Source organism: Euprymna scolopes, chromosome 7 (assembly GCF_053919585.1).
Source record: "Euprymna scolopes isolate OS-2025 chromosome 7, ASM5391958v1, whole genome shotgun sequence".
Taxonomy (NCBI): Eukaryota; Metazoa; Mollusca; class Cephalopoda; order Sepiida; family Sepiolidae; genus Euprymna; species Euprymna scolopes.
In genome coordinates this window covers 36,636,814-36,647,485 of record NC_136488.1, presented here as the reverse complement: position 1 = coordinate 36,647,485, position 10,672 = coordinate 36,636,814, and the positions used below count along the sequence as shown (strand labels likewise).

The window sequence follows — 10,672 nt, the reverse complement described above, 5'->3', positions numbered from 1 at the left end:
ATGCCAAAACCCAATACCTATTGCAAGCAACTTATTGTATACAGTTAATGGAACACAGGGTGCCATTTTTACTCATAGCACGAGAGGAAATTGTGAGTTAATTATGGGCATGTAAATGACCATGGGAGATCTTATAGAATTTGAACTTGGCATAGCGGATTGCATAGTCAGCGATAATATCCATTAGACCAATATACACCCCCATCCTTGGTTTGGGAAGAGAAAGAGAAAGAGACAAAGGAAAAGGTTCATAAATTTTTATATTTTTCAGAAAACAAAAAGGACATTGAATGAAGAAGGAAATTCAAGATCATTTTTTTTCTTTCTTTCTTTCTTTTCTTTGTCATGTGAGAGAGAGAGAGACGCACGTGGTCACAGAAGCTGGACAGAGGCTGTGCCGGAGGAGGAGAGGAGGTCCATTTGCTTGATTGGTTGGTTCCACCCCCTCCCCTCTTCTTCGAGGTTAGGGTGGGGGCAAGTTTTGTCTTCTTTTTTTCCTTCTTTTAAAGTTTCCTTCTTTGCTCAATATATAAGATACCAGATTTTTTTATTTTTTTATTTATGTTCTCTCTCTTTTTTTTTTTAATTTAAATATTTAAACATTTGTCCTAATGTCCACAGATTAGTCGGGGGGGGGGGGGTATCCAAAGACGAAAAAAAAAAAATCTGGCTTCATATTATTAATACGCATTTAAAAATAATGGCGATCCTTGCTTTCAATGAACTTAAGCTTGACAAAAAAAAAAAAAAAGAAAAGTGAATCTGCACATATATTAAGTGAAAAAAAATCATGATGCTGGTGGAGATAGAGTCTATTTTTATAATGATCAGATTTTTTTTTAAAAAAAACATTAATTAAAATCTAATTTGTTGCTGTTTTTAATTTTGAATTGCATATATCAAAACCATTACAAGTTTTAAATTCACGATGAGCTGATGATGAAAATGGAAAATAAATTATTTTGCTTTTTAATATTCCTTAAAAACACAAAAAACAGTCATTAGAAAAATAAGGACAATGTTTCCCCTCAGCACCATGAATACTTTCATCATCTGACATGCAAATGCATTTTTTTTTTCATCTTGAGTTCGTTCAAAGCAAAGAGTGCCAAAATAACTTCCAAAAACATTTGCCTTTTATGGGCATAGAAAAACAAAAAATTAAGTTATCATAAAAGCAAAAAAAAAAAAAAAAAAAAAAAAAAAATGTTAATTTTTTTTTTTTTCTTCTTTAAATCACAGGGTAAAATCTCAAAGATAGAATTTAGTTGTAGTAGAATTCCCCTTGCTTAATGACCGAGACTATGTTTGGTCATTTTGGAAAGACAAAAATTGTTCTGAGGGAAAAGATGAGAATTATCTTTCAAAAGTAAGCAAAGTGGATTTTGGGGATATTTTCTTTCTAGTACAAACTAAAATGTTTTTGAAAATTATACTTGTATCCAACATGAGGCCAGACGTTTTTGTTAAAATAAACCTTGTTTCTTTTCCTCTCATTCATCTTTGTTGACTGTAATCCCGTTGAGCACCTGCTGATGGTCTGTGCCATTTTCCATCCGGGTAGAAAGCATTTTCTGCCGCACTTCAAACACTTCTTGAATAGCTTTACGGAAGCAGAGAAAATTATAATTGATGATACCTGAGAAACAAAAGAAAAATACTAAGCTTTAAAAACAGAAAACAAAACCTTTCTTATTAAATTAGAAATACAAAAAAGATTTCACAACGATATAGATTTACTGTAAGAGAAAATAGATTTATCAAAAATGTTATGCAGTGGAAAAGTGTTGGTTTTATGATCCAGAGAGGCAAAGATTGAAACAAAGATCAGAGAGAAAAGTTCCTCTGGGTCATAGAAAATGAAATGCCCATCAAATGGCTCTGAATGATACAAAAATAACTAGGATTAAACCAGTCATCATGTTAGGAAATAGGTTGAACATAAGAAATATGGTAAATTATATTGTAGACACGTTTTACCGGAAGTGAGGGTCAGCTGATCGGATCTGCATGCGAGTCACGTGATCAGGTTAGCTGGAGTTAGTGAGTTTGGGTTTAGATGTAGAGAAGAACAAATGGCTTAACAGGTTTTTTCCTCCCTTCACTGGGGGGCGGGGGTTAATGCTGACGTGTGTGAAAATAAGACTTTAAATTAACCATGCAAGCAAAGATATTCACTTTCCATTCTTCTGCGATCGACACCTGGAAGCTGAATAAAAACTATATAAAACCAATCATCGCCTTGGAGTGAATGAATATTCGTCCAAAACAGATTTCTAGTCTCCCCCTCCAAGAACAAGATGAATTCTAGGTGGACAAGATCAACGATGCATGAAGTTAAGGTATGTCCAAAATACATGTACCACACACACCTGCATATGAACAATTAGATATGAATATATCACAAATAGACAGCAACATTTAGACGATCATACAACGGCCTCCCTTTATGATACAACAATCATATATCACTGAGGGTGCCTCAGGTAATCAACCATAAATTAAACCCCCACTCTCAAATTAGGAAGCAATACCTAGGAGGATGCTCTGAACCCAAACAGGCATCGAATTATGTATTTGGATTATTTAAATTACTTTCCTCATCGTGAATACTATTTTTTGAAATTTCATAAAGATTCATCCTCAACTGACCTGAAAAAAAGTCTCAAGATGACATTGATCACATTGTGAAAATAACATCCAAGATGAGAACAGCAGTTCAAATAATTCAAATTCTCAATCATAATAATCACCTTTAGTTCAGCTTGAAGATCAGAATAAATCTCATAAAACTTAAATGTCTAATGGTAAAATTAATTTTAGCAGAAAGGGAGACAAAACAACTTTTAATTTGGATAGAGGAAACGGTGGCGGCTAACATTGAACTCATCTTTCAATTATTTGGGAGTTGCTTCTTAATGGTATCACATAAAATCTCAAGTTTGAATAATGGTACAAACACGTTTTATCAAAGAAAATACCGATTGAGCACATAGATATATTTTAATATTTGATTTCTTTACCAGCAGGACTCGTGTCCTGGCACTACCCAAGAGAAACAAATTAATAAATTAACACTCATAAAAATATAAGCAGTGTTGGTTGATCACTCAAATCAAAGATAAGTTCTTCAAATTAGAACAATTCAAAACAGCATTTTCAAATCATTAAAACAAAATATAGTGTCTAATGACTCCGTACAATCATTGTGACCCCAAAGTGTGTGTGTGCGCGCATACGTGTGAGTAGTAGTTCTATTATCCAACTCCTAGAAATACAACATATTAAAAGAAGGTGATATAAAATGAACTTTCATAATTTAAAATGAAAATAAATCAATTTACTTTTAAGCAATTCACTAAAACAGAAAAGAAAAATAGAGTGACAAGGAGTTTACTGTGTAAGATGTATCCAAAAATTAGGTATTAAAATTGTTGTGATTTAGTAAATATGTGTTTTCATGTCTACACTGAGATATGATTTTCAACTTTATAACTTTTACAAATTTCACAAACTAACAAGGATAATGAATGACTCATCATAGAGTTTCACTCCATTTCAAGGTCCATTGTTGGGCAGTGTCTGAGCATGCTTCGCTTAGGGGACAGTATCCTTTACATAGCCTCACTTATATCGGGTGTCCAAGGTTTTGGCAACCTTCACTTGGGCCCAGCTGAGTGTTACCCTCTCTTTCTAAGGGAGTTTAGAGCTTGTTGGGAGGTGTTCCTTCAGTGCCAGAAAACTCTGGTTGTTGTCTTTGATAGACTCATTTCATCAATGCAGGCAGAAGGACAGTATTGTTCGTCTGAGGCCTGTGAGAGTGGCAAAGCTCTTGTGGGGTGGTAATCACCGCAGCACTTCTTGATGTTCGAATAGGGGATGACGATTGTTGTTGCTCTGCTTGTCATGCTCTGCCTTCGCTATCACCTCTCAATGAATCTGCAGTACAGCTATTCCAGACATTCTATAGAAAGATCACAGATTGTTCGATTTCAGGTTGTTGGTAATCGTCCTGCCTGGCTTACTGAGCTTGATATTGACCTTTGCAGAATGAGCGGAACATGGTACAGTGTTTTGCAGTCAAGTAACACAGCGCTAAAGCTGACAGCAGCCACGCAGAAAATCTTCCTGTGGTATCCCTGTTAATTTTTTGAGAGACTGATTGCTGCATTATGTTTACGTTTGACAAAAAAAAAAAAAAAAAAAAAAGAATGACTGACTGATAAAAGCTAAAATGAAAATCATAAAATCAACTACAAATTTACATTACGTGACCAACCAAAAAAATATACCTGCATTTTCTTATGTTAGTGTAAAAAAAAAAAATGAAAGAACAACTTACCCTGTTTAACAAAGTTATCCTCCCGCAAGATGCACACCAAGGCCAGGTATTTGTTGACTTCTCGCAAGTACAACACTGTCGTGTTGTTTAGCTTGATGATGGATGCAGACTTGTCATCAAACGCATTCAGTTCATTGTCATCCTGCAACCTGCACAACATAGAAGTGAATTATAGAAGACCTTTCTGGCATTAACGACAATCTCTCTCTTCTTGATTATGAAAATTTAGCAATAAAAATGCTATTTAAAAAATAAACATGACAGAGCCTCTGAGAAATGGTTAGAATATTTAAAATATGCACATTTAGCAATGACAAGATTGACAGACTGACAGTTAGACTTGCCCTTGTGAAGAGATGAAAGGATGTAGCTAAAAATGTTTAATTTGAATTTTTTTTTTTTTAAACTTAGAGATGAGACCTTGGTAGATCCTATCATTCAGGTTAAAGTAGACCTGAGAGTAATGTTAACCAAGGAGTCAAAGCTCCTAAATTGGGAGCTCACCATAAAATTTAGTTTATGGTCTTACTTATGATAGTAAGCAAGACTGGTTGGGAAATAGTTGGCAGAGAAAACAAAAAGGTAGAAAGGGTTACGAAAAATGGACTTTGTGTCAGATGCAAACACCTAGTCCAACGATGCCTAATGCAACTTAATGTTTAGTCTGAAACTAAGTAATGAAGAGCATCTATATGATGATCTGTGTTAAAACTATAAAATAACTTAAGATTCACAAGAAAATAAAAAAAATAAAATACCTTTATTAAATTATATTTTTGGAAAAGATGCTAGTTCATTTTACATATGTTTTACTTTAAAAAAATGTTTCAGATAGTATGCTTTCGATAATTTCCGTTTTTGCTGCTTCAGCATTTGTGTTAGTGAATTATTTTAATTGACTTTCTCAAGGTTTTTTAGTCTTCAAGTTTTCTGCTTTCTTCAGCTTCTTTTCTCTTTCAATTTGAAACCTTTGATTATAATCTGCCATATACGAAAATCTGAAATCCAAGAATTCCGAAAAAGACTAAAGACTTTCATCATAGAGATAAACATCAACGAACAGAGAAATATTTATGAGGCTCAAAATCAGTATTGAAAACAGCTTGAAGAGAAAGGATTGTGACTGCTGTCAGATTTTATTTCTTGTAAGATCAGGTTTGTTTTCATGAATTAGCTCTACTGTACCAACGAGCTTACACAGTTGGAATACACATTTTATTATTTTATTATTCAAGCTGGGGATGGGGCATTCTACCAGATGCCAGACCTTGACCTGCTATCTCATACATTCCAACCAAGAGATCTTTTTAAGATTTTAACCAGTGCAATTGTTTGAATCTCTCTTGCACTTGCTTCACTGGATATATTTGCCAGCCAGTTTTTGAAATTGTTTTCACGAGTCCAATTGCTTATATGATTACTGGAATAATGGCAATCTTAAGATTTCCGTTTCTTTTCATGTTGTACATAAGACCTTGGCATTTCATTATCTGCACCCCCTCCCCTCTCAGCTCTGTTTAATCCAGCAACATTGTGGATACTAACTTCTAAAGGTGGTTTCTTTCTCCTTGTTTCATATCACTATGTCGGGTTTTACAGCTCAATTTTCTAGATACGTAGCTGTAGGAATTGCAGTCATAGTGGATGGTGAATGATTTATGGAGGCAGATATTCATTGTCAAAAAATACAAGTGTGACCTAGAAAGTTGGTAGGTGTAGCAGGAAAATTAAAAGATAATCAAGGATTTAGAAATATTCTCAAAAACTCAACATTTTGTTGCAGTGTTTTATGTTTTGGATGTTCATTATATGATAATGTTCCGTTATGAAATAAAAAAGTCTACGCATATTTTTTTTTTTTTTGCCATGTTGTATGTATTCGAAAATTTAGTGTGCTGGGAGCAAATTTTGTATTCAGAAAATATACCCCCCAAAATGTTTGGGAACCAAGCTCAAATAACAGACAAAATGTGTGTGTCTGTGTGTATATATATATATATATATATATATATATATATACACACACAAACTCATATTAGGTACGGGCAAAAATGACCGAAGAAAATGTCCCCTATGCTTCTTAAAAGAGACTTATAATTATTTTTGTAGTTTATGTCGAAATTTTGATTGTGTTTGGAAAAAAAAAAAAAAAAGTTCATATTTAACTTCATATACGTTTTTTATTCAATAATATAAAATTCTTGATAATATTTGTTTACGTACTGACAATTTATTAATTGAAAAAAGTTAAAACCATTATTTATCAATAATTAATTTTGCAAACTGAAAATGAAAAATTAGATCTATGTATATATATATATATATATATGTGTGTGTGTGGTTGTACAAGTAGGTGAATATACGAATAGAATGCATATTTATAAGGGAAAAAAAAAAATCACTAATTAAGAAAAAAGTTCGAAATAATAAACCATTAACAAAATATTATAATTTTTGAATGCAAAACCTAATTGGAATATTGAGTATAAAAAATAGATAAGTATTTACAGATTTAAAATATTATAATAAAGGGAAACTGAATATATAATATAAAGCGAACAATTTAAGGTTCACTGATTATGTAAACGGGATTTGATAGCAATTAAGAATAATCAAAATAAAATTAGAAAATAGAAAAGTATATAAACAAATAAAAAGGAAGTAGATATATAAAATATGTAAAGAAATTATAACAATGATGATTAATGAAAATTTTGAAAACTAATGGAATATCGATGATGACATGATAAGAGAAGAAAAAAAATCAAGTAATAATAAATTTTAAGTATAGGCTAGCCGATTATAACAAATTCAAATAGACTAAATGATTGTATATAAATAATCTAACTGAAAAATTACCTAAAAAGATATAAAGATAGTAAAGTGAATATTAAATTTACATATAAAGACATAACAAAGGATTAATATGCAATTAGTAACTAAAAAGAAAATATGATAGAAAATTAAAATTGAATTAATTTGTTAATCAAGAGTAGTTTCCCTTAGACCGTCTGACTTGGATAGAATAGTCGTGTTTGTACAGTAAATAAAAATAACGAAGCTTTCTTTACGATAGAAGGTAGAAAACTAGAGATTTAGCATATAACTTAAATGCATGAATAACAGGATAGGGGGTTAAAAAATATTAAAAAAGGATTAGAATAATACATTTCATTAAAGTATTAAAAGATAAAGAAATAAATTTTTAATCAATGATGGAACTAATAAATTTAGACAAAGTATACAAAACTAAGGCTAATGGAGAGGCTACTAATTACGAGGGCGTAATGCCCCAACCCACTTCCAGTTATCTGATCTAGCTGAAATTTTGCATGTGCAATGATTTATATCTCTATGGGTTATGTGGCAAATTACAACTCTAAACTAATTGTGGTTTCTGTTTTACAGGTGTTTGAACTGAGTCAGGTGTGAAATGGAGCCTGTTGAATGTCAAGCAGTGATTCGGTTTTTGTATTTGAAAGGACGCACACCACAGGAGACTTTTGATGAAATGAAAGAAACTTATGGTGATAATGCCCCATCATATGACCTTGTAAAACGCTGGCATTGTGAATTCAAACATGGCCGGAGGTCTGTGGAAACAGCTCCCAGACCTGGTCGCCTCCCCCCCTCCTTCTGCCATTGATGAGGCATCTGTCCGTCAAGTTGAGGCTGCCATTTTGGAAGATCGGCGCATTACTATTCACCAAATACCCCAAGATGTCAAGATTAGTACAGGGTCTGTGGAAACTATCATTCATGACCATTTGCATATGCATAAGGTGTCTGCCAGATGGATTCCCAGGTTGCTCACACCATTCCAGAAGTGAGAACGCGTCAAGTGCTCAAGGATGAATTTGGAGATGTGCCAAGAAGAGGAGTCAAAGTTTTTCAAAAGACTGATTACACAGGATGATCCAGAGACCAAAGCCCAGTCAATGCAGTGGAAGCACTTGGACTCACCACCTCCAAAGAAGGCAAGGGTGCAGCCCTCTGCTGGCAAGGTCATGCTCACAGTCTTCTGGGACCAGGACAGAGTAGTGATGACAGATTTCCTGGCAAAGGGTACCACAATTACAGGAGCCTATTAGGCTTCACTTTTGAGGAAATTAAGGGAAGCTATCAAAATCAAGAGGGGGAGCAAGATCAGCAAAGGTATCCTCCTCCTGCAGGACAACGCACCAGTCCACAACTCGCATGTCGTCAGATCAGAAGCACGGGCGTGTGGTTATGGAATCCTACCCCATCCTCTCTACTCTCCTGACCTTGCACCCTCTGACTTTCACCTCTTCCCAGCCATGAAGTTGTTTTTGAAAGGAAAGCGTTTCCCAGATGATGCAGCCTTGATTTCTGAAGTCATGTCGTGGTTGAAGGACCAACCTGGGGTGTTCTACAAAAACGATCTCCAGAGCTGCATCAAACGATGGGAGAAATACATAACTCTGGGTGGTTCCTATGTAGAGAAAGACTAATAACTGTGCCAAGTTTCATTGCTCTACTGCTATGGGAAGTGGGGCAGGGGCATTACTTATTGCCCGCCCCTCGTAAATATATGTTATATAGTTGTTTGATTAGAAGAGTAAGTTATCTATCATTTTATATATTTATTGGTGTATCTATCCATGTATCTGTTTATCTATTAATGTATATATCTCTCTAACTGGTAAAGTAAATAAGAGATGTGAAGCTATGTTTTGATGTGTTGTCAAAACATGTCAAACTCTGTGATTTGGTAAAGTTTGCACGTTTGCTCTGAACAGCTGACTGGTGTTGTCTATTATGTGTTCCGGTTTGCTGGAGATAGTGTCAAGTTGGATCTCAGACATCAAAGAAAGCGAATGGGTTAACTGGCAACTTCGTTTGTGTGATTTAAACCCCATTAGATTATTTTCTTTGGGGGATATGTAAAGTCAAATGTCTATGTCAGACACAATAGACTATTTGGAAGCTAATAATTGATGTGTTATTGCCAAAATACAGCCTAATTTAATGCACAAAGTTTGTTAAAATTGGATCTCTAGATAGAGCCATATATGCAAAATCATAAAATGCTAAAAATTAATATTTGGAATAAACCATATATTTGTAGAAAATATATTTCTATGTTTATTTTAAAGTTCACCGCCTTTAAAAGGAAAAATAACCTCACCCATATATATATATATATATATATATATATAAAATCATAATGCTACCCGAGTGCTCTCTTTTTTACAGAGCTATATGTTTAAGCTATATAAGCCAGTTATCTCTTTTAATAGGGAGCACAATCAATATGTAGAGCAAATTTGTGTGTGTGTGAGAGAGAGAGAGAGAGAGAGAGAGAGAGAGAGAGAGAGAGAGAGCATTTTGCCTATTTTTAGCTTCATTTCATGGTCACAACTGGTATAGCATGTTTTGACATTTCAATATTTTTATGCTGAAACAATATATTCCTTGAAAATAATTCAGTGTATAAATGAGCATAAATTTCTTCTTTTTTTCCTCATAGTTGGGAGGAATTAGTGGTTCACATCTTTCCTAAAAGCTGATAAGATTTAAACTCTACATTGCAGAGTCCATAATCTATTATGGTATTCACTTAGCAATTACATGGCCATGTATTGTAAACTTAATTTGGCTGTCCATTAAGGAATTAAGATTGTGTCATGTCTATATTACATATTTTGTTGATATTAAAATATATCTGAAGAGAGAAGTTATGTCCCTTACTAGCAAACACATCAATGGTTTTATTTTCACAAGTTAAAAGTAGAAAGCATTTTTACCCATATATACAAGATATGTCGAGGACAACATCAATCATATCACAACACAATTCATATGACTGCATATCAACAGGAGAGCTGTCTGTAGCAATGTAGATCTTGCTAACCACATCAAACAGGAAGGCTTTCTCAATACCAGAATTCTGAAAATAAATAAATATTTTTGTTCTTGTAAACAAAAAAAAAATTTATTAATAATAATTCTTTTCATATTTTACAGAATTTAACAAATTCTGTAAAATGTGGAAAGAATTATTTCCATATTATTTGGATTCTTCAGACTACTGTTCTCATCTTAAGTGTCATTTTCACATTTCGATCAATGTAACCTCTAACCTTCTTCATGTATATTTTGTCTCTGGAACGTTTTGTCAAATTCAGGAATCTGCATGGAATTTCGGATGAGGATTGCTTATTAGTATCATTTGGTTCTTCGGGCTACTGTTCTCATCTTGAATGTCATTTTCATGTTATAGTTGATGTAACCTCTGATCTTTTTTTTGTCAAACTCTAAAATGTTTCTGTATAACACAGGGAATCCCATTATTTACTTCATGAGGGT

At 33.6% G+C, this 10,672-nt stretch overlaps 1 protein-coding gene across 2 annotated transcripts in view; it reads right to left on the bottom strand.

The window, feature by feature from the left end:
- Positions 1-242: 242 nt before the first annotated feature.
- The window catches only part of LOC145279680 (ras-related GTP-binding protein C-like), a 52,188-nt gene continuing 41,758 nt past the window's right edge, over positions 243-10,672 (bottom strand). For both annotated transcript variants that reach the window (XM_080130952.1, XM_080130951.1), the window contains exons 7-9: positions 10,111-10,253; positions 4,343-4,491; positions 243-1,639 (exon numbers count right to left, since the gene is read on the bottom strand). In XM_080130952.1, the coding sequence (XP_079987078.1) occupies positions 1,494-1,639; positions 4,343-4,491; positions 10,111-10,253 (438 nt within the window). In that variant the 3' untranslated portion in view covers positions 243-1,493. The remainder of the gene's footprint in view (positions 1,640-4,342; positions 4,492-10,110; positions 10,254-10,672) is intronic.